Source organism: Nyctibius grandis, chromosome 2 (genome assembly GCF_013368605.1).
Source record: "Nyctibius grandis isolate bNycGra1 chromosome 2, bNycGra1.pri, whole genome shotgun sequence".
Taxonomy (NCBI): Eukaryota; Metazoa; Chordata; class Aves; order Nyctibiiformes; family Nyctibiidae; genus Nyctibius; species Nyctibius grandis.
This window is the reverse complement of record NC_090659.1, coordinates 64,877,912-64,902,408: the sequence shown is the minus strand read 5'-3', so window position 1 is coordinate 64,902,408 and position 24,497 is coordinate 64,877,912. Positions and strand designations below refer to the sequence as shown.

The 24,497-nt window shown below is 38.4% G+C and overlaps 1 protein-coding gene across 4 annotated transcripts in view; it reads left to right on the top strand.

Annotated features, from left to right (window-relative positions):
* Positions 1 to 24,497, top strand: part of PCCA (propionyl-CoA carboxylase subunit alpha) — a 566,570-nt gene that overhangs the window by 286,869 nt on the left and 255,204 nt on the right. For 3 of the 4 annotated variants that reach the window (XR_011047688.1, XM_068395359.1, XM_068395361.1), the window contains exons 5-6: positions 15,110 to 15,223; positions 16,701 to 16,754. The exons of the other annotated variant lie outside the window; for it this stretch is intronic. Coding sequence is in view for 2 of the 3 variants with exons in the window: in XM_068395359.1 (XP_068251460.1) it covers positions 15,110 to 15,223; positions 16,701 to 16,754 (168 nt within the window). In the remaining variant the exon portion in view is untranslated. The remainder of the gene's footprint in view (positions 1 to 15,109; positions 15,224 to 16,700; positions 16,755 to 24,497) is intronic. 4 annotated transcript variants of the gene reach the window in all.

Here is a 24,497-nt window from a genome sequence, read left to right as displayed (position 1 = left end):
AGAATAAGTGAACACTTAGTGTGAAAAATGCATTTAAACATGCGCCTGTCCAATTCACACTTTTTGTATTTTGTCAAATGTTTGCTTTCAGTAAATATGAATTATTTCTCACTTTCAACTAGATGTTTTTAACATCTTTAAACTTTTACATAATTAATAACTTGCTAAAATGTGACATTTATTTTTAATGTTAGCAGCTTAGCTTCCAGGAAATAAAAATGCTAATCTTTTTCACCATCAGGATGCTCCAAACCTTGCAAAGAAAAAACCAAACCCAACACCCCTTAACTGTAGTGCATGGACTATTTATATGCCAGGTAGACACATTCTGTGCCCAGCATGGTTAGAGGCATCCATTTCATATTCATCATGAAACTATCAGTTATGCTGGAAAAATCCATGTTTAGAGGAAATGGAACTAATAAACTGAGCTCTCTTAAAAGCTGTGTAAACCTGTAAACCAACGTAATTATATCTGTAGGCAAACTTATCCCAGAGCTACTGGACAGGTGAGCGTGTGCACTTTTCCTGCTATTGTAAGCACTGCCGAATTTAATAAAACTTTATACCAAACTGTGATCTTCATGTATTAACTTAATTAAAGCAGTATCATGGCTAGTACCCAAAGTGTTAATCTGTAGGAGGTTGTTATTGAAATCTGTTATCTGTGGAGTCAGTGTTAGTGGTCAGCAGCAGCAGAAGTAAAACTGCAAGTAAGACCCTCCCTTGGGTGCTGTGAGCTCAGCAGGTTAAACTGTCAAAGCTTCTTAAAGGATGGATAGTTAAACCCCCTGGAGTTATAGGTAAACTAATCATTTGCTGTCAGCAGGAAATATGACTTTATTTAGCAGGTTGGAGGAAGGGAAAAAACCCAAACCTAAATGTTAACAGGAAAGAGGATTTAGAAGGAACTGTTGTGTGAGCGTGTGTGTTACTGTGCGATGCAGATTCCCTGCAATTTGGCAAGATTTTCTTAATTCTAGGCTTTTTTTAAAACAAGAATCTATTTATATAAAAGTTTACTCCAACATCTTGTAAAACTATACGTGAGGTTGAGCTAATCTATTAGACTTGTGAATATTATCTGTATATTAGGTGAAGAATGCGAAAGTTTGTACCCTTCTTAAAAATGGGAACAGTTGTTACCTTACAGAAACAGGTTGTTTCTTTCCTTCAGTGTTGTGCAGGTGTTGCCTGTGCAGAATGTAATTTTGTTTTTACTATGCTAGATATCTTTAACATTGATCAAGCGCATTAAATTTAAGATCTAAATATATATTAGAATTTATAGGCCATAAGTATTTATGATACTGTAATTAATAGTGATAAATCCCATATTTTCTAGTTTTTAATTTCATCTTCAAAGGTGAAGATCAGCAGTGCTTTACTTCATCCTTCTTAAATTCTTGCCTTCAAAAAGAAAATCCTAGAAGTGATAGCTTGTTATAGCAGGGTGTGCAGTAGGTGCGGGAGAAGTCCTGACATTTTTTTTTTCTCTAGTTTTTATTGGAACAGGAACTGTGCTTAAACCCTTGGTGGGTGGAACTTCATAGTGGCCTGTGAAGGATGCCCTTTTCTATATCAAGACCTGTTTCCTCAATACAGTGCACTGTTTTTAGACTAAATCTGCTTGATGTGCTGAAATAATATTGTCATAAGATTAACAGGATACAGTAGAGACTAAGATTCTGCTGCTTATCCTTGGATTACCTTCAGATGGTAAAAGTGTGTATCATAGGAAATCATCTGGGAGGTGAGAATGTATCGGGGAAAATACTCAATAACCTAAAAAGCAAATCAAGGATTTTCCTGGGGTCATGCTAAAACAAAATCTTTACAATTGGAGATGTAACTATGGCAGAAGTCTGAGGGATGAGAAATATTTTTGGGTGTAAGAAAAAAAAAACAACAAACAAACCCACAACAAAAAAAACCCAAACCAAAACAACAACTTGTTGAACATATTTTTGTCAGATGATCTGGAAAAAGATCACAGAATCACAGAATGTTAGGGATTGGAAGGGACCTCGAAAGATCATCTAGTCCAATCCCCCTGCCGGGGCAGGATTGCCTAGACCATATCACACAGGAACGCGTCCAGGCGGGTTTTGAATGTCTCCAGAGAAGGAGACTCCACAACCTCTCTGGGCAGCCTGTTCCAGTGTTCAGTCACCCTTACCTTAAAGAAGTTTTTCCTCATATTTATGTGGAACCTCCTGTGCTCCAGCTTGCACCCATTGCCCCTTGTCCTGTCAAGGGATGTCACTGAGAAGAGCCTGGCTCCATCCTCATGACACTTGCCCTTTCCATATTTATAAACATTAATGAGGTCACCCCTCAGTCTCCTCTTCTCCAAGCTAAAGAGACCCAGCTCCCTCAGCCTCTCCTCATAAGGGAGATGTTCCACTCCCTTAATCATCTTCATGGCTCTGCGCTGGACTCTCTCTAGCAGTTCCCTGTCCTTCTTGAACTGAGGGGCCCAGAACTGGACACAATATTCCAGATGCGGCCTCACCAGGGCAGAGTAGAGGGGGAGGAGAACCTCTCTTGACCTGCTAACCACACCCCTTCTAATACACCCCAGGATGCCATTGGCCTTCTTGGCCACAAGGGCACACTGCTGGCTCATGGTCATCCTGTTGTCCACTAGGACCCCCAGGTCCCTTTCCCCTACGCTGCTCTCCAACAGGTCTGCCCCCAACTTGTACTGGTACATGGGGTTGTTCTTGCCCAGATGCAGGACTCTACACTTGCCCTTGTTATATTTCATTAAATTTCTCCCCGCCCAACTCTCCAGCCTGTCCAGGTCTCTCTGAATGGCTGCGCAGCCTTCCGTTGTGTCAGCCACTCCTCCCAGTTTTGTGTCATCAGCGAACTTGCTGACAGCGCACTCTAATCCCTCATCCAAGTCATTAATGAATATATTGAATAGAACTGGTCCCAGAACCGACCCTTGCGGAACTCCGCTAGACACAGACCTCCAACTGGACTCTGTCCCGCTGACCACTACTCTCTGGCTTCTTTCCTTCAGCCAGTTCACAATCCACCTCACTACCCGATCATCCAGACCACGCTTCCCCAGTTTAGCTGCGAGGATGCTGTGGGAGACCGTGTCAAACGCTTTACTGAAATCGAGATAGACCACATCCACAGCTTTACCATCATCTATCCACCGGGTAACATCCTCATAAAAGGCTATCAAGTTGGTTGAGCAAGACTTCCCGTTGGTGAAGCCATGCTGAGTGCCCCTAATGATCCCCCTATCCTTGATGTGCCTAGAGACAGCACCAAGGACAAGTTGTTCCATCACCTTTCCGGGGATGGAGGTGAGGCTGACCAGTCTATAGTTACCCGGGTCCTCCTTCTTGCCCTTTTTGAAGACTGGAGTGACATTCGCTTTCCTCCAGTCCTCAGGCACCTCTCCCGTTGCCCACGACTTAGCAAAGATGATGGAGAGTGGCCTAGCAATGACCTCCGCCAGCTCCCTCAGCACCCGCGGATGCATCCCATCAGGGCCCATGGATTTATGGACGTCCAGGTTGCTTAATTGGTCCCTGACCCAGCCCTCATCAACCAAGACAGATTCCTCCTCTATCCTGACTTCTTCTGAGGCCTCAGGGGTCCAGGGCTCCTCAGGACAGCCTCCAACAGTATAGACAGAGGCAAAGAAGGCATTCAGTAACTCCGCCTTCTTTTTATCCTCTGTCTCCAGGACCCCCACCTCATTCATCAGTGGGCCTACATTGCCTCTAGTGTTGGCTTTACCTGCAATGTATTTGAAGAAGCCCTTTCTGTTGTCCTTGACCTCTCTTGCAAGGTTTAATTCCAAGGAGGCCTTAGCTTTCCTAGTTGCCTCCCTACATCCTCTGACAACAGACTTATATTCCTCCCAAGTGGCCAGCCCCTCCTTCCATGATCTGTACACCCTCTTCTTCCACTTGAGTTTGCCCAGCAGTTCCCTGTTCAACCATGCAGGTCTCCTGGTACCCTTCCTCGACTTCCTACCTGCTGGGATGCTCTGATCTTGAGCTCGGAAGAAGCAGTCCTTGAATGCTAACCAACTATCTTGGGCCCCCTTACCTTCTAGTACCCTGTCCCATGGGATTTCCCCTAGCAATTGCTTGAAAAGGCCAAAGTTGGCCCTCCTGAAGTCCAGGGTTGTGATTCTGCTAGCTATTCTGTTCCTGCCACATGAGATCCTGAACTCTACCATCTCATGGTCACTACAACCAAGGCTGCCCTCAACTTTCACCGCTTCAACCAGACCCTCCTTGTTAGTGAGGATCAGATCCAGCAGCGCTCCTCTCCTAGTTGGCTCATCCACCATTTGCATCAGAAAGTTATCATCAACGCACTGGAGGAACCTCCTGGACTGGGGATGGCTGGCTGAGTAGGCCTCCCAGCAAATATCAGGGTAGTTGAAATCCCCCACAACATAGTATTGTGCCATGTATCGCAGTCAACTCTGGAACTCTTTATCCTGTAACTTAGTTCTGCTGATCTGTGTTTTATTTTTTTCTTTGGAGGTCTTTGGCCCTGTTATCTAGTTTGATCCTCCTTTATGGAATATATGTTTTTGCATGTGATTCTTTATGTACTTGACTTTGGGGTCTTCTGTGATCACTCTTACCTAGTACTATGTAAAATCTGCTTAAATGTTCTTTGAATACAGGGTTGCAAATGCTGACAGGCTCTGTTATAGACCCTTTTTTTTTTTAATGTAAGTTAGGGCTAGCGGTTTGTGGTGTGTTGACTGTTTTATAACAAATGGTGGCTGTGCTGTGCTTTCTTGCTACATTTGTAATAGGACCAAGTGGCTGTCAAACCGCATGGAAATGATTACACTTCTGGCATGGGCAGGGATGATTTCTTGCTAAAAATCATGTTTTTTAAAAAAGTAAGTCTATTTGTAAAGTTACTGAACAAGTAGATTTCATGGGATTTCTGGCTTACTGTGTTCTGTGAGCTCCCACAGCAAGTATGCTTGATGCTTTTTCTCTATTACATAGTTTTTATAGTCTTTATCTTGACATCTGCCTCTTGGAATCTCAAAGCTGACTTGTATTTCAAAATAAGACTTTTGAGGGTAGAAAATTTAGGATGAATGTTATATAGAGGACTGTTGTCTTCAAAGTTGTCCTATAATGTAATGAATAATTTTACGCTGTCAGAAAAGTAATTTTCTTGTAGAACTAACAATTTTATTGAAGAACTAACAAAGCATAACTTTTAAGAAATCTGAATATTCACATTAGTGGAATTTTGAAGGAAAATGCTCTACTTCTGTGAATGTTGTGTAATGAAGTGAATATTAATAAGGCATTTGTCAGTATTAAACATTCCATTCCTCTTAAAACATAATCTTATGCTGGGCATGATGATAATTTTGAAGTTTCATGACTGAATTTTTGTGGTTTATTATAGGTACTGCTTTAGTACTTAAGCTTAGTGGAAAAACACCCCTCACTGGCTAACCAAAAGTGGCTAAGGGTTGTGTGTACGTACGTATATATACGCACATATGTACATATGTATTTTCTATGATACATATATATATTGCATAGACATAAGGGAAAATTTTCTGTGTTTTAGAAAACCTGCACTGAAAGTTTCTCATCCTTAAGGTATTCTGTATTCACCCACAACCTGTTATTTTGGGAGTTTTCTTTTATGAATTATTTGACATTTTAGATCTGGTCTCATATTATGTCTAAATTTCTTTTAAGTCCAAAATGTTTCTGAAAGGACTGTTTGTGCTCTCCTGTTCCCTCTCATTGATTCACTGTATTGGATCTAACCATCGTGTGGCTGGGAGATGGTTTAACTTGCTGATCTGACAGAAGGTTAATTTCCCCTCCCCTTAGATTACTTTTCCACTGGGTCTGTTCAGTTCATTGATCTGTCTCAGCAGCATTGTAATTGCTAGAGCTGAATGTGGAGGAGAGTTAGGGGTGGGATCATCCTTTGAGTGGCAACTTGTATTTGCATAAAGTGAGGCTTGTTGTGAAACTTCATTCATGTCTCAATATATGGTTCATTTGGGGCAAGAAATCAGTCCACTTTGGGAAGAACTTAACTTACTGTAGGATCTGTATCATGCATTTCTGATTTTTTTTTTTCATGTTAGTCCTCCAACTACTGCTTCAGAATATGTTGCATTGAGCTGATGTCCATACTTCCCTTCTCACCTTTCTTTTAAATGCTGTGAATTCACCTTGCTGTTGCTGTGAGCTGTTCTTTCAACCCTGGAACTGGTTTCAGGGATTCCTGACTTTATTACCATTTTTGGATGCTGGAAGCAGTATTTGCAGCCAGATTTGGAGATTAGACGAGAACCTCATCTGGGTGGTTGTGTACTGTGTTCATCCATCTGAAAGAGGAACTCCTTCCGAATTAAGCTGAAAATCACAGAATCAACCAGAATCAACCAGGCTGGAAGAGACCTCTGGGATCATCGAGTCCAACCGTTGAAAATGCTGGATAGGAGCATGCCACCAATGCATACTATGTGCTGCTTTGTAATGTGGCTGAGTTTAAGCTACTTTTTATGAATCCTATATGTCTTCTGGGATATCTAGCTTAATTAAGAGCTAAAACTCTACTATATGAAGGTCTGTAGTTGTTGGCTACCCTTGCTACCACTTGATACTATTTTCTAGACCTACCTAACTACTAGTTGTCCCATCTCCTACATGTCTTACCCATTTAGAAAACAAAACAAAGAAATGTGCATCAAATGCATTCCATGGTGAGCTTGTTTTTGGGAGAGTCAGGAAAAAGAAACAGCATGAGAAAGATCTGTCCTATTGCTTTGCTAATGCGCTTAGAAAGCTGAGATTCCATTAGTGAAAGGCTGACATGTGGGTGCAGATGTGTTTGAAATGCAGAGAGGCTACTCAAAACACTGTAGGGCACTACTGTTTTGTTGACATCACAAAAAACTTAATTCTCTTTCTAAAACCCTTGAAGCTCAGAATCACATACGCTGCAAAGATGAAACTCTAGCATCCATGCAGAGCATAGTGAACTGATCTAAATATGATGAATTGCTCAACTCTTACAACAGATGGAGACTCTTGCTTTGGTAAACAAACTTAGTAAGTATCTTCCCAAGTTGTTAGTGTATGCTCTGAAGTAAAATTTTTCTGTTTCTCCTGGAGACCTGATCTAGATAAGGTACTCTAAAAATAGTCTGTAGAGGTATGAGTGCAGTTGCTACCTTGCAGACTGTTTCTTCACAGCACCCTGTAAATCAGCAAAGGTTTTGAGTGGCTGTGCTGCCTCTAATCTTCACTTGGGTGAAGAAACTTGGTAGTGGCTGTACCCTATCAAAGGGAGCCATGAGTGGAAGGAAACAAGGGTAATGCTTTTCCCTCAAGATTGTGCGAAGTGTTTTGCTATTGATGCAATGAATTGGAGTTGAAGAATGGGATGTTGTGGTTTTTCCCTCACGATTCTTCTACCTCTATTAATCCTGCAGTTCATCCAAAGGTAGATCACTAAAGATGACTATTGGTCTATGTTTTTTCCACTAATTTTTCAGTTATTCTACCAAAGAAAGATTGATTGTTACTGGTTGGTGTTGACTAAAGCATGCGGAAGGTTGTGATACAAACCAATCACTTCATTCTGCTAAATTTTCAATAGCAAACAAATTACTCTTATTGGCTATTAAAGAAGAGCTAGTCTGTCACAGTTGTCTCCTAAAGTTTTAAGCAGGTTCTCCTCTCAAAGAGAAAAGCTGCTTGAACATGAAAAGAAGTTAAGCAACCTTTTATTTGTGCTTGTTGATTATCTGCAGATAGACTTGATAGGCTAAAGAAGTCATATTTTAAGAATGAGTAGTTCTGAATAGAAGCCTGTAGAGCCAAGCTTTCCTAGAAGATGTACAAGAGAACATACTATAGAGACAAACACCATACCTTCAATTTTCAATGTCTGGCCAGAAAAAACACCACCCTGTTTTAGTCAGCCTGATTATATAGTCTTCCCAACATTCAGCTAGTCAGATCTGGCTAAACTTCAGTTCTGTGGTCTTAAGTTTGTATGAGACAGTGAGTTACTGGTTCCTGGTCTTTACTGTTTTAGAGAGTAAAACACAGTAAGTACTTGCAATAAAATTCTGATGGAGAAGCCTCCTTTGTCATTGGTATTCTAGAAGGTGCTTCACTGGGAAGTTACCTGCCAAAGAATAAGCATGTAGGAAAAGGCTTTAGCAGCCAAAGCCATTCTGGAAAACTCTTCCCTAGATTCTTATCTGTAATGTCTTTGGGGCTCTGGAGGCATTTCTTTGCTTGTCCCAGCAAACAGAACTCAGTTGCAGAGTGACACTTCATGACAGCCTTAGCATGGTCTGTTTTTCACAGTACTGGTGATCAGGCCTCTAGATACAATGTGGGAGTCCTTTCCTGTTGGTGAGGTCTTTGTCAAATAAAATTGTATCTCTTTTTAGCAGCCAACAAAGTTCCAGAGAGAGAAGTTCATGGGAGAGAGAATTTTGAGATTACTTTTTCTTTTTTTAAGGTTACAAAAATTCATATTTATAAGCGAGAATGCAAACGGTTTAAAATCTTTATATGTGTTGAAAAGTGCATTTTCTTAGTCTTGGTTAGAAATGTGGTCTTCCTTGAATAGTTGGTGTTTCTCTTCTTTTGAAGACTGTTCAGTTCAACCTGAATCCTTCTATTTTAATTTTAGTTGAAATATGTGGATTTTTGAGGCCACTGGTTAGTGAGGCTATTGCTGTCTTCAAGTTTTGACTGGTTGGCAAACCAAAGGGCGGGAAGGGGTTGTAGAGAAAAGGATGATTTTTTTTTTTTTTTTTTCCCTTGGCTAACCCGGGATCTAATCCTGTGGATGCTAATGAATGGGCTGTTTTGAGAGTCATTGTAGACTTGGAGGGGACTGTAAGTAAATACCCTTTACCAAACCAAATGTTTGAAGGCCACTGAGGAATTGTTTTACCTTAGTCCTCATATAACTATTTGTAGGCCATCACATTAAAAAAAATACAAGTTTTAAAATAGGCTTGCAGAGAAATCTGCTTATGCTGACTCTGTAGGTTGACTTGTTTATTTGCTTAAATTTTTATTTAGGTTTTTGAAATGCTGAGTAAAAATAAATGTGGAAAATATGGGATAGTTATGCTATTTATGGCTTTCACAATTCTGCTTTTCATGTGGTTTAGAAATGTTTCCATTATTTCATTTTAGGGTTAAATGCTGTAATTGTGTGGCAGTATTTCTTTGCGGATAGCACTTTAAAGGCTGTATGAATACCACACACTCACTATATGCACAGGTTTATTGTTATCTGTGTGTGTATTTTAGTGTGAAGCTGCTAAAGACACTTAGGTCAGATAAAAGATGTGTTTTTGGCAAAGCAGTAAATTTGAACCCTTTTTGCATCCATTTGATTTTTTTAATTCAAGACTGTTCAATGCCACAAGCTTTTTGTTCTGTTTTGTCTGTCTCTTTTGGCAGTGGTGCTGGCAAGATTTGAGGTGGTTGTTTTTTTTAGCTACCTTACAAAGGATTTACTCATTAGCCCTATTTTATGGCTTGAGCTAATTGTGATTTGTCTTGCTGAGCGGTATTATGCAGTTTGGGCCAATTAAGAGAATCCACTTACACCAACGGATGTTGTTTCAATGTGTAATATTGATTTGAGCTATAAAAGGAGAATGACTTGTTTGATTAGATTTCTTTGTCTAAACAATGCTCAAGATCTTATCTAGTGTACCAAACAGAAGTGTTCTCTTCGCTGAGGTTTTTTTGATTGCTTCTTAGGTGTGATTCACACTGTATGTGCAGATACAACAGTTTCCCTATATATAAACTCTGAAACAGTACAGAAGAATTGGGGGGAAAAATGCATCTTGCGACTCAGTATAACTGTCTGTGCTGCATGGATATCAACTTGTGTTGAGACCTGGGGACATGTAGGGTGACCTACTCTGAAAAACTGGGACACTGGGGAATCCCAGACATTTACCTTCTCAGAGATGGAGGAGCGGGGGGAGTGAGTGTGTGTGTATATGTTAATTAGGCATTTACACTGAAGTAAATGGCATCTGTCACATGACAAGCATCACAAACTGCTGAAATGTATAAAATCATCTGTGAAAACGGTACGGGTGATATTAAGCACTCTGTTAGGAAACACATGTAGATGTATCTTTTTTTTGTTTGTTTCTCTGTTGGCTGTCATGACAAAGCCTTTACTTTTTGGAATTCAGTAGGTGAGAATCACTATAAAACAAATTGGGGAGAAAAGCACTTTGGTCATGAGTCAGATCCATAAGAAAATAATAAACTCTGGAGTTGCTGAATAATTATAATGCTAGGGATCTGTAAATTATCTTGGTGTCTTTGTTTTATAGATTGCATATGCACTGAAAATAAGTGTTTTAGTTCTTTGCCTTAAAATAATTTTTCATACGTTCTATTACCATACCTAGAGAACTTTCCTGTGTTTAAATATTGAGGGGCATGCATATGTAAATATGACTTGTTTATAATACAGATTTCAACTAGCAATCTGCAGCAGCTGAATGACTCCTGGAGAAGGTTGCCCTGATTCTGCTGTGTTAAACAGAACATCACTAGGAGTGCTATGTATATTTTGGGTAGTAAGCTATTAATTTTGATCTCTTGAAATGATTTTTGAGATACAGGTTTGATTAAGGGGATAATTCAGCAAATTCAGAGTATGGCTGAGCAAGAGAGCATGCTGCTGTCAAATGAGTACATGTGCCACCCTCCAGGGTAAAGAGAGCTAACACAATCCAGGTAATTTGGGCACTTACTAGCTCTCATTCAGTGCAGTCCTTCTAACTGAGTTTATCTCCTGCAAAGTGGGTATTTGAGTATTTTTGTGGTGATTATATCCAAGATTTTGGGTTATGGGTGTGTTTCTCTTCTGGGATACAATGCCAAGCTCTGGCACCAAACCTGGTTTATAAATCCTCCTGAAATACTGAAACATAATGTAGAAGAAGGATCTCCAAAACCAATTGCTGCTACTGTTATTGTCCCTTATCACACTCTCCACTCTGAGAGCTGCTGCAGCCTGGAGCAGTGCTTGGAACCCATCCAGGCCGAAAATGGCTGGCTAGTCAGGCCTGATGGACTCCTCTCTTTACGTGCCTATTTGCTGGGAATGTGGTGAAGAAACACAAAGCTGTCCCTGTGTAAAGATCTGGCAGGATTTACTGGTTTAGGTGCCTTGCCATGATGGTGGCTTCTAGACCTAAACTAGCTTTGGAAACAGGTGGCCATTTTTGTGCAGTATGCTTCTGAATTAATAAGCTTGTTGGACTTGAGCTAGTTCTGGTATCTGTATGTGGTTGTGAAGAATTGCATAGTAAAATAATTGTTGTACTTCAAATTGTGTCCAGTTGTCTTTGTACCTTAATCCAAAAGTAGTGACGCTATTTAAGAGTATTCATTCTAATGTTCTTCTGTGAGGACTCCTTGTTAAATCCAGAGTATTATTAGCAGCTTATTTGTCATAAGTGCAGAGATGAGGAGGCTGCGATGGGCTGGTTGGGTGTTTGTTATTGATTTGGGTTTGGTTTTCCAAAGGTAACAAACCTATACAGGGATTCTAATGACTAAATTTAGTCTGTAGTTTTTGAATTAAGTGGAAGTTCTGTAAAATGATGATTCAGTAGGTTTTGGTGAATCTCTTGCCTTATTTCTGTTGTTGCTGAAATATAATTAGCCCTTATGCAACTGCAGATACACAGCTTCTACAGAAATTAAACTCCTTTTACACAAATAAGATGTGTTTTTTCATGATTTCTAATTGTTTGTATTTTGTAACATAACAAGTCCTTGTAGCTGCTTGAAAATTATCTTTTGAGGCACAGGTAGCTCAATATAATTAAAACTTGCAGTATAAACCATTTAGCACTTTAAGATTTGTCTGCTTTTCCAGCCTTTGTTGTCATCCCTTCATGCTTGAGCTTGCAGGGTCAATTCTAATATTTATGAAGGAATTGCATTTCTTCAAGAACCTCCTGGGACTTGCTTCTTTGTTTTGTTGACATTGTTTTTGTAAACTAAAACAGAAAAGGAAGAAATTACAATTCTGAAGTTTTAGCTGTAGTAAGTTAAGGACAAGTTTTGAATACCAAGTATTGTGTGATTTAAGTCAAGCACTTAAGCAACACTTGAATTTGAAAATAAATATATTTGAAACTTGTAGTTGCTGGATTCTTTGGACTGTCTAGAAATATTGCCTTATAAGTCAGCTTTTGCAGAGGAAAAGATTTACTGAATTGTGGTGTGAATTATGTGACACTTGGTAGTGTAGATTCAAATGATGGCTTTTGTTGTAATGTTTGCTAGTAATTATGGTTAGTGTAATTTATGTTTCTATATACTATACTGTAAATTCTGTAGTGTATTTGTGTTATGGTATTTGGAGTGTTCTTCATGAACTACAATGTGTTGTGAAAGACATTAAATGCTTAGAGAGAGGAATTGTCATAATGAATTACTAAGATGAAACAGATCTATTTCCAGATTATATGTGGACTGGTTTAATCGTTTATAAAAAAGTAGATATGAGAAGGATCCATAGATTGAAGAGCTATCACTGGAATCTGAAAATCTGGAGGCTTTGAACTAGTGGGGAGGAATGGAGACCTCTTTATTGCCCTTGAGAGATTTGTTTGGTGCTCTGTGGCAGTGTATCAGGTAACGTGAGTGTGTTATGGCTGCTATTTTGCTGTTTTGTTATATCCACGTGTGGTACTTTGGGGTGTATGCAAGGCTGAACTGGCACCGATCTAGAGAAAGCACTAACAACTTGAAGTAAGGTAAATAAGGCGAAATGGATTAGCTAGATTACATGGGAATGTGGGAAGGGAAGAGTCAAAACTCCAAAGAGCCGAAATAACAACGAAATGTTTCAGAAGGGGGGAGAAAATGGTGGGGAGGAAGTGTACAAGACTGTTTTATGTATAAAATCAATGCCTTTGCGGTATCTTCTATGGCTGCTTTTGGTACTAGTAGGACTGTTGGTGACTCTGAGAAGTGTGTGGGTATGGGGTTTTTCTCTTGATACCTAAAAATAGCTAACTATCTTAAGTTAGTCCTTTTCTATAAGGAAGCTTTCGGTTTTATAAAACTTACATGCTTAACTATGATTAAGCTTGAATAACTTTGTTTAGACATGTAAACCATGTTGGAATTGAAAACAGCAACTTCAAGCATATATGAATTGATCATGCAAATAAGGATATCCAAGGGCCATGCTGTTTCTTGTACTCAGTGCTCCAGGAAGGATGACAGACAGGCTAATCTTGATAGCATTTGATCAAAATAGGTTACTGGCTTAAGCTGCTGAGGTGTACTTACTAAAAAGCATTAAAATCCTGCTGCATGATTGTCTGTGCATAGTGCTTAGGATTTTTTGGTTTTGCTTTGTTTTTAATGTGAGGCTAATGCTGTAGTGGTAAAATAAAACCATTTTGTGACTTCTCAGAAGCAATAATTCAAATGTGAAATGCATGGCAATTCCAGGAGGTTATGTGAACTCTCAGATCCTCAAGTATGCAGCAAATTCAGAAGCTATTTAAGAGATGCCCCCAGAAAGGAACTTGGAACTAAGTGGCAAGTTAATTTTCCTTCCTGGTGGTAGAATTAACTTCTGCAAAGTTCAGAAAAATGTCAACAAAAATGAAGAAAAAAGTAAAATGTTTAATAAGTGACTCCTGTGCTTGTTATAAGTGTTTGTTACGCTTACCTGAATATTTTTTTTCTCATTGTATTATTCAAAATATTGTTTGACTGCTGCTTGTCACTGTGTTTCTAGATGATTTTTTTTTCTGGCCTTGTTTCTTCTGAATGAGTGAATAGTATATGCAGGCTACAGTACTTCTAACCTTAGTTCATCACAATTGACATCCTTCATGCTACTTGCAAATAAAATTACTTTTCACAAAAAAACAGAATTCCATATTCATAAACTAAAAACTTCTTAAATTTCCCATATGTGAATACTCATTTTCTAAAAGAATACCCTTTTTAAACAACGTATTATCAGTTTTGAATGCTGAGGGTAATATCAAATATTCCATAAAAATAAATTTTAAAATTGGTAAGCATTGAAAATGTCAAACTGTCAGTATAAACAAGTGTTACTGACACATAGCTAATATAATTTTACACAGTTTAAGCAATGGTGTGCTTTCTTAAATATATACTGAAAGGGAGCTTACAAAAGGAGAGCAGAATGAGGAAAAACTGATTGTTTTGTTTCTTGGGTCTGTGTGTATCTTTAAAGAAAAAGTATTCTGAACTCTGAAAACATGTTGAAGACCAATCTAATAAAATTTTTCTAACTTTTTCTTCAAAGTAAGTGTACATGTGAGTTGTAAGTAGACATCTAACTTCAAACCTAACTTCTAATTTCTATTTTATTATTCACAGTAAAATGTTGGAAATGCTTGTCCCTTTTGTATAGTTCAGATTTGACTAAAAATGTTTGGCAAATGCATGTAAATGAGGATACAATGGATTAGGAATCAAACATGAGCCTGCTTAAATAATTCTGAAGATTTTCTGGTTCACGTGTAGTGATATTGAACTCTTTAGTCATAGGCTTTAATTTGTGCATGGTGCTGACCTGATGCTGTGCAGGGACACTCACTGCATCCCTTCATTCAATTCTCTCTAATTATCCCCAACTTCCTGGGGAGCCTGCTTAGAACTGGTCATGAATGTTTGTTATTAAGTATTAAGATATTAGACTACCCTGGTTACAAGTAACAAAGTAGTTTTTAGTCTGAATTTACATATAGATGATCAGTATAGGAAGCTGAAATTATATTTGTCATGATTTTATTTAATCAAATTCAAAATAATATATTGGAATAATAAAACATTTTGACAGTGACTTAAGCTTGGAGTTAAATGAAATGAGATTTAATGTTATTGTGTGAATTCTTGTATGTCAGTGTCGGTAACTTCAGTGTATATTTTAGAGTGGTTATGGTATGTAAATTATCTTTGAAACAATCGATTTGTGTGCATATTTCAGGATGATGGTAATTATTTTTGCTGGGAGCATCTGTTAATGCAGAATATTGCCTCTTCAGGTTCATGTGAAAATGGCGGACGAAGCTGTCTGTGTTGGCCCAGCTCCCACCAGCAAAAGCTACCTCAACATGGATGCCATCATGGAAGTCATTAAGGAAACCAGGGCCCAAGCTGTGAGTCTGAATGAGTCTATCTGCTGCAGCTGTTTCATATATAGAGAGCAGAAAAGCCAGAGTTTGTATTTTTTTTTTAAAGGTGTGGGGGGGAAGTGATTGAATATGCTATTCCAGTTAGTTCATGTCACATGAGTTAAATGTGTCCGAAATCGCTACTGGAAATCAAAGGCTTTGTAGCATCTGGCAGCACTGGTCGCTGATCCTGCAGGTGGCTGCTGGATTCAGCTTTCACACCAGGGAGCAGCTTCAGTTCATTTCCAAATTTGCTGGGGGAAAAAAATCCCAATTAGTTTTGAGCACTAACCCTTTATATGCCATAATGGCTTTTTTGAATGTTTTACAAAGTGTGGCTAAAAAGGCTTTTGCTTAAACTTAGCTTGAATCACTTTCTAAATTATAGAAATGTTGTTTGCAGGAAGGTAAGGTAAATAGTGCATCCCAGTTATTTTTGTTTCAGAATGTTTACAAAATGCACGTTAGCTTATATGTGTAAATATGGGCTATTCTGCCTTTCTCCCATCAAATTGGCCAGAGATTCAAAGCTTAACAGGAATTGGTTGGAAAAGCTAATGTGTAGTCATGTTCATGTGCCTAATGTTCTTTGTTCTGTCAGTGAAATAAATGTATTATTCAGAGCCACTGTACACAGAACATTTATTAGAGTGAGATTTGATGGGTGTATATAGGCAACACTAATTACTCTGGAACAGTTTGGATCAGCATTGTAATTTCTTTCAAAGATGTTTTGGTATAATGCTTTCAGTGGCCAAAAACTCTCCTATAAGGAAAAAGCTATTTCCTTCCCTCTGAGTTTCTGAATATGGAACCCAGTTGTTTAGGCTCTTTAAAAGAGGGGAATAAAATGGCTTATACTTTGTCTATCAGAGTATATGGGATCAAGAATCTTATTTGAACTGCAAAAAGTAAAATGAAAACTCTTCCCCACACTGCTCTCAAGTAATTACTGAGTGTGTGACTTAGACTAATGAGGCAGTAAATCATATTCCCCAGCAAGGGTCGCTAGAGGTAGGAGGCTTATGACTGTGGGCCTTAAGACCACTGTTGTGATCAATGCTAGCAATATTTTTGGAGTGAGGAGTACTTTATAGTGGTTGCTGAGAAGAATGTGGATGAGTATATATGTGGAAGTCTGCAATGAGATAAATGTGGCAAAACGGAGTTTAAAAGAACAGAAGGCAGAATACCAAAAGGAGTGTGTCCTTTGCACTACAAACAGCGCCTTTCTCCCTAGTCAAGTAAGGAATGAGTGTTTTGGAAATGGCAGTTCCACCAGTGAATCTTCATAGCTTGGCTTAGGACAGATAAATCAGTGTGTTAAGACAGTTTCTTAAGGTATTCAACTAATTTAAATGCTTAGTGGTCTACTTCACCTTCTCCAGTGTCTGAAAAGGTGCTAACAAATTTGATGTCTGGCTTCAGAACTCAATCAGCCTTTTTTTCTTTTTTTTCCAAGGTGCACCCAGGATATGGATTTCTTTCAGAAAATAAAGAGTTTGCTAGATGTTTGGTAAGTTATTTCTATTTGCTTGGCTGTGAATGATGCACTAGGTGGCATATAGTCATTCCAAAGTATCTGAGGAATTGGGATACCAATTCAAGGCAGATCTAAAGGATACCTTAAGATAGGGGACTTCTGTATGCTTTCTGTGCATGTGGATTTCTTGTGTTTTGACAATGTGATTGCAGCCTGTGTTTTCTTTTGAGAAAAGGGGAGGTGCCTGTTTGTAAGAACTTTACCAAGGATGTAAGAACCTTTTGGCATTTTCACTTGTGCCTGTACTGTTTGAGACTGCTCTGTAAAACTGTGTCACTGAAATGATCTAGGTTAAAAGTATCTGTTTCTACGTGATCATTTGGTGATTCATAGCACAGCTGATGAACACCTGTATCAGCAGCTTTGAGAAGGTGCTGAACTGCACTTTCAGGATGGGAATAGAAAGCTGTTTAAAAATTAGCTTCTATGCTGGAGGTTGCGTATGGTGGAGCTGTACTCCCTGAAAGGACCAAATCGAGAGTCAAGAGGGTGCTCTTTTCACTTCATGTCTGAATTTATAAAAATTATTGTTCACAGCTTCTTTACTTCAGTGGGGTTCTTGTGTATCACAAACTGATCTATGGCCTTTTTGCTGTTTTTCTTTTTTTTTCCAAAAACTTTCATGCATCTGCTTGTAAATTTGAGCAGTGCTAGGAGAAAGTTACACGCACAACGTTTGAGCAAAGTCCTGAGTAGGTGCAGTATGTGTACTCACTGCAGATCATGTGTTATTGTCTACTGATTTCACTGAGAATAAGGACAAGCACATATTACATTGAAATTTCCAGTAAAAAGCTGTTGGAGCTACCAACTCTATTACAGAGTAAGCGAACCATATAGCTGAAAAAACATCTTGTTTTACCAGCAGTAAGATAAATCTGTTGCTGGTTTTGAGAGTAATTTGCACCTTTTCGATTCAGAGTGAAAACACAGATGAGGAATATGATTCTATAAAATGATAGCTCTCTTGTTCTTAGCATTTGTGGAATAGTTCTTGTTTCCATATCTCTTTCTTGACTGTGTCTCTTTTGGCTTGAGTTCCAATTGTAGTATAGACCCTTACTATTTAGTTGGTTATTTCGTGTTAGAGAATACCACCTGCTCATCAAGGAGTATTTGGGGATGAAATCTCCAATTTTTATACTTTTCAGTCGCTGTACTTTTTTAGAAGCCCCCAAATAAAAAGTGCAGGTTCTGTGTGATGCTGAATGCATCCTGCTGGTTGCTGAGTGGTGGTGATGTTAGAATTGAGAGGAATTCTAAACACTTGGCGTTTGCCAGGATTTACCAAATCTGGGGTAATCTCTTACATGTTATTTTCATGCAGTTTAGCAGCTTTCTTTTATCACTGTCCTGCTTCATGTAGCAGAGCCTCTTTTTAGAGGGAAGATTCCTGGGTTAATTTATGACAAACTGTGTTCCCACTGAATTGGACCAGAAGGATAACTGGCTTTAGCTGGCAGTTCCAGTTTGTTTAATAATAAAAAATTAATGAAACAGAAGTGCTTGCTCATGCTATTTTGCTGCCAAAGTTTGAAATTTGATAGTTATTACTCTAAACTGGGCCCATTTCCTAGTAATCTGGTTATTATTTGGTGATGGAAATTACAATATTGATGGCATGACAATCTGGAACACTTTTTTTTTGGCAGGATTAAGCAGAAATGGAGGAAGTACAAACATTCCTGTAGATCCCTTCTCCCTATTCGTACTTTTTAACTCAAATAATTGGAACAGTGAATTCCTGAAATAATGTGGTGACTAGAACCATGTTCAAGTTTGGGTTGGTGCTGTAGTCTCAAAATAGCTTTTAATTATGTTTCAGAAACCTGGTGTGGTCTGTTCTCTAAAAATATAGTAAAACAAGGTAGTTCTGCTTTGCTTTCTGAAATGCACTATTTAAAGTCTCAATTAAGACATAATAATGCTTTCCTTCACATCAATGTCTCCAGAATATCAAACCCTTAGTGAGAATTGGTGAAATGATCTATCTTTATTACTGAGGGCTGCTTATATTGTTTTCAAGACACCCCAAGTAATATATTTAGGAGGAAAACTTGCCTGCTGTTTCTTTTCCTTATTAAAGGCTGTAACAAATGTTACAAAACTGTTGTGAAGTTGCCGAAGATGTGTTCTTTTTCTATTTTCTTTCTCCCTATCCCTTTCTTTGCATGTACGTGGTTTTGTTCTTTTGTGCTAAAAGTAGTGATGAAACTTGTGAAACCTGGGCGTATTTCTTGGTATGTATCTGTACTTTTAAAATAAACTACCTAGATTTGGAAACCGATAAATACACTAAACTTTCTAAACTTGCCAATCTGTCTGTAAGAGCAGTAATGAGCTCAAAGCAAAGCTTTGTCTTCAATTAATACAGGGAGGGTCAGTTCACGTGTAATCCCACTGTGTGTGATTTGAACAAAAGCATGTCTTTTTGTTCATTATTGCCTAAATGATTCATGGCGTAGCACACAGCTATAGACAGTCCTTATGAAGAATTTGATGGATACATTTAGAGTATTGAAAATTACTAGTCTTTATTTTTTTCTTCTTTAGAAACTTAATTTTGTTCATTTTTAGAACAGAGGAGAGCACAAATAAATGATCTGTTGTTTCCAAAACGATTTCCAAAAAGCGATCAGTAAGTGAATATATATCAGTAGGTAAAAAAGCTGGTGCATTCGGTCCCCTCTTCATGTGTATCTATTCTGGTTGCTGTTGATGGCAGACAGAAAAGGGATCCATGGCATTTATATCAAGTGAGTCTGTCAAAGATTTCCTAAACCCTAAGGTCAGTTTATTAAAGACTGATATTTTAATATGAAATCTTTTGAAAGACTTTTAAGGTAATGCTGGTCTACATAATAACGAATGTTCATAACAGAACGTGTGTTTCTGCCGGTGAGTGTGGTTCCTTAGAATCTTACTTTGCATTCTAATTTTAATTCGGAAATTTGAGCCATCCAACTTGGAACTCTTGCAGTGTTTTATAAAAATGATCTGTACATTGAAGTTGTCAAGTTCAGTGCATAGCTTGTTACTTCCAGTTTATGCAAATATATTTGCATCTAAGCTTCCTTCAAGGAATAATTGCAGCATAATCAGTATTGGTATAAATCCAAAGGTGCAGTTGAAGTCTATTGCTACATTAAAAAAAAAAAAAAAAATTGCTAATATCTTTTGCCAGATGCTGTGCAGATCTGCAAGAACAATTTGTTCCTTCATATTTTAGAAGAATTTGCTAGTGACCTCTGTATTTAGGTTAGCTTGCTTAATGTTTCCAATTATATGAAATTAATGCAGACCCTTTCTGAGAAGCTCTATCACTTGTATTGACTGCAGCAGCTATTTGACATTTGGCAAAGAGAAAGCCCTGAGACTAAGATAAACCTTTTGGTTGAAAGATAACACTTTTCTGAAACTGCCATTTTCCTTTCCTTGCTTGCAAACCTCCAGGGCAGCTGTTGTGGTGGGGGGTGGGAGTGCTGAGTCAGGTCTCTTCACATGTCAAATACTTTGGGACTGGCCCATGGTCCCAGTGACTCTTTATTTCCTCCCTTTTTTACCTGGGTGAAGAAGGGAATGGGGGAGAAGAGAGAGAGAAAGCGGCTGGGTTGCACAGTCATTATTCCAGAGTCATCTCTTCCTGGGGTCTAGCTGATGTTAGCAGCAAGTAGGAGTCTTACTTCTGTAGTTGAGGTTATGTATTTTGATTCCTGATAATGGTTAGAAGCTTAAACCTTGGTGCATGGTGACTCAGTGTTGCAGTTGCTCATAATGGGATCAGTTTTCTTCTTTTTAATTAAAAGAAAGACACAATTGAACTTCCCCTTCCCGCTCTGCCACAAAAGTCCCTTGGGAAGCCACTGTTTAAAAAAAAAATCAGCTAAATGAACACTATACCTTTGTGAAGTTTAGTATGAAAAATACCAGTTTGCATGACTTATATCTTCTGTGTATTTTGGTCTCTTGTACGTATGTATATTACAGAGTTCTTACTTTCACAGGTGGTGTATTTTCCTCAAGAAATCTGTGGAATTTGTGTGTAAAATAATCCCGAAATGATGAGAATTAAGGTTACAAATGCAACCTTCATCTGCAATATTCTTTGAATGCAGCCTTGGCAATACTATCCTGATGCTCTGTTTCTTGATGCAGAAAAAGCCAGCCACCACCTTCTGTCAAAATCCCCTCCTTGCAATAGAAGCCATAAACATGGTGGGACAAAAGGATTCAACTTTGGAATAAGATATGGACCTTTTTGGAGTTCCTGGTGGAACCTGTTTTTATGCATCTTTTGTGCCCTTTTAACAGCTGCTGTTTGGCATGACTAAGGAGAGAACAAAGCAGCCAGCACTATTTCTCTTTACTTTGAAGGTAGATAAACATTCTTGGTGGAATTAAAAAACCCCAACAATGTATTGTCTGAAATAAATGGGGAAACAATGTATATGGAAATGGTTGATCATATGTTTGTAAATGGCTGTTAAGTTTTGAGATGGAAAAGGTAAAACAAAGAACAACATATGTCATCTTCTGTAAGGGTACACTTGTCTGACCTGCGAGGAACTTTGTGCAGGTGGATCTATAGCCCTATGCACAGCTAATTATGGGATTGTTACCTTTTAAAATGTAAACTTAATGGCAGCAGCATTTCCTTACAATTGTGTGTGGCTTTGTTATTTGTATGCAAATCATGAAATTCCTTTATCATGATTCAATGGACATTAAGTTTTTGAGAAGCATTTGGTATGATTCTCATGCTGTTCCCACAGGCATTGGCTTCCTACCTGACAATTCACGTGACTGGTTAGCATTTATGCTTTCCAGTTGCAAAGTGCTGGTTGAAAAAAGACAGCTTTGGAAGCTTGGTGTCAAGAAGCTGCTTATGGCAGAGGTTGTATCCTTCAAGGAGTGGAGCAGACAGAGCTGTTATTGCGGGACAGAGTAAGAAACCCACATTGCATAATATGTTATTGCTTACCAAAGCAGCAAAGTACCTGCCACCACTGTCTGTGGTGGCTTAAGGTGCTTTGTCTGATGGAGGCTCGAGACCGTCCCTACTGGGTGATAAAGGTTAGGAAATGTACTTGTCTAGGTGAACAGGTCACGAAGTTGTCCCCCAGAAAAGCTCTGCCTCTGAGCCTGTAATGTGGATGGGTGACTACTTACTATTCTGAGGCAGAATGCTTCTGAGTGTTGCTTGTATTCTTGTATTTAATCCCAAGTAAACTTTTTTCATGGAAAAAAATCTAAATAATCTGCAGTGTCAGGTTGTGTGAAATCCATGGGAGGGACAAATAGTGCACATGTTAAATGATGGGCACTATTTGTCAGATGTTACTAGTCCTCTGCTAGTGCATGTGAGCTAGAAAAATGAAATTGCGTCATCTGAACTATCTGCATAGACACTTCCTAGTGTGAAAATAGGAAGGCTGTATTCCTCCTTTACTGGAGAAAACTTTGTAGACCTTTGCTAAAAGCTAAAAGACCTTTGTGTCATCAGTGTCCTGTTTAAGATTGCTTATGCTACAGAACAAATTGATGCCGGTTCTACTCTATTGCAACTTTGAAGTCTTTATCTTGAGCAACTGCTGTATGTATATAGCTAGAGTACTTTTCAAGTGCAGGCTTATGTCTAAACTTTAAAAACAAACCAAAAACCAAACCCAAGTCTCGGGGTGCATATCCACAAGACCTGTGGATATACATGTGTGTAATCTATATGCATGTATTTACAGATGTAGGGTGGTGTTTTGCCAAAGATTTGTGTGATTTGTGACAAAAATGCTCTCCTTCCTTTTGAGTCTTTTGCCTAAACTCCATAATCTTAGTGTGGTTTTTCTTCTTGATCTCCTGATTAGGCAACTTCCTTTGACATGGCAGTCTTGACCTATTTGTATTTGTTTTTCACTTAGAGTAAGCCTTTATTTTTAACTTGTGTTTTTTAAAGGTACAGATTTTCTTAAAGTGGCTTAGGTCGAAAGATTTAACGTGTGCAACTGTTCTTAGAAAAAACACAAATGCAAAACTTTTAAATTTAAATAGTAATATCTGGCAACTTGAGACTCTCAGTGGATGAACTGTGGGCTTGCATGACTTCTCAAATGGTTTAATGCCGTGCATGTGATTAAAGAATATATTAGTGATTTTTGCCTATCTGGGCTATTATAAGTCATTTAATATTTCTCATGAGATGCCTTTCAACAGCAGCACTTTGGCACGCATATTAGGGTGTGTGGTTCTGCAGATGAATGGATTTGTGGAATCCTGATTTGTAAAAAATTAATTATTTCTTGACATGCAGTGTCACTGCAATAGCACATATTTCCAGGCTTGCAGGAATCCTTCATGTTGCTTCTGAAATGCTTTGTTCTGTCTTCTTTCTTCCGCTGTTGCTGTATCTAGTTCTGAGAATAAAAACTTGCTCTGTTTCTACAATTGCAATTATATTAACAACTGTATATACCTGTGTTTTTCCTCATTGCAATAACAGAAGGCTTGCAGGTGTAATGCCTATGTAATTCTCTTTTTATGTAGGTAATATTGTTTCCTTTCACATTCTACCTTCTTATTCTACTATAGATTTGCAATGATGCAGGCAAGCTTGTCTGGTTATGGCAAACTCTGTTCTGAGCTAAGGTGATCTGTTAATTTGTCCTATTCCAGTATAATTGATGTAAGCTAGCGTGGTAACCTTGCAAATGTGATGTCCTTCTCTGTTTCCAAATCAGTTTTAAATGTCCTATAGATACCAATGGAGTTGGATTAGATCTGAACAGTTAAAGAGATAGTTCTTTGAAATAAGAACTCCTGTTGCCCTGTGGATTTTAACTGACTTTTGTGGCAAGGCAGATGAAGCTTTGGCTCAGAATTCAGAAACAACAATGCTTCCTTAATAATCACATCTGTTTTCTGCCTGCATTTTAAGAAATAACGTATTTTATAGTGATGGATGATCTGTGTTCAGTAGTTTTACATTGCAGATTGAATACTTAAGGGTTTCTATATGTTCTTCCTAAGATATGCACATCAAGAAAATCTGACTTTAAGGATGAATGCAACTTAGTGGTGGAATGGATTTTTTTGTGTACTACTACTAGAGTTGAAATATTTTGAAGCAATGATGTGTGTGATCGAACCATTTTCCCCTCTCCCAATTCTGACTATTTCATCCTCAGTTCTCTTCTGTAGTTGAAAAGTATTTGCAGCAAGCTATGAACCAAAACCTGTTTACTGAAGTTAGTCTTTACTAGCCAAGAAAGATGTAGTCTTACAGCGTACTGTATTTTCATACAAGAGGGCTTTTGTTGTTGATAGTGATGTGTTACATGAGGAGGGTTATGAACATACTAAATGTATTTCATTGTAAGACTAGAAGGTAATTACTTTTGAGGGAAGGGGAAAAGTTTCTCAATTTACCTGTAGAAGTGTGTTTAGCCTGAAGACACATATATTGCAATAAATGATACTATGTATTTGTGTCTTTGTCCGTTTTAGTGACTCTAAGAATGAAGATACTCTGCTGAGTCTTTATTCTTAATTCACACTATTATTTAGTTGTCTTTTCTGGTTTGAGTTTTAGGGGAGTACCGTCTCCTACTTTCTGGCACTTTTAGGTCATGTTGTGATATTTGACTCCAAATGGATCTACTGAGACCAGGAATGAGCTCCATGAAGGGAGGATCATGACTGGCAACTCTTTCAAAGGCATTTGAG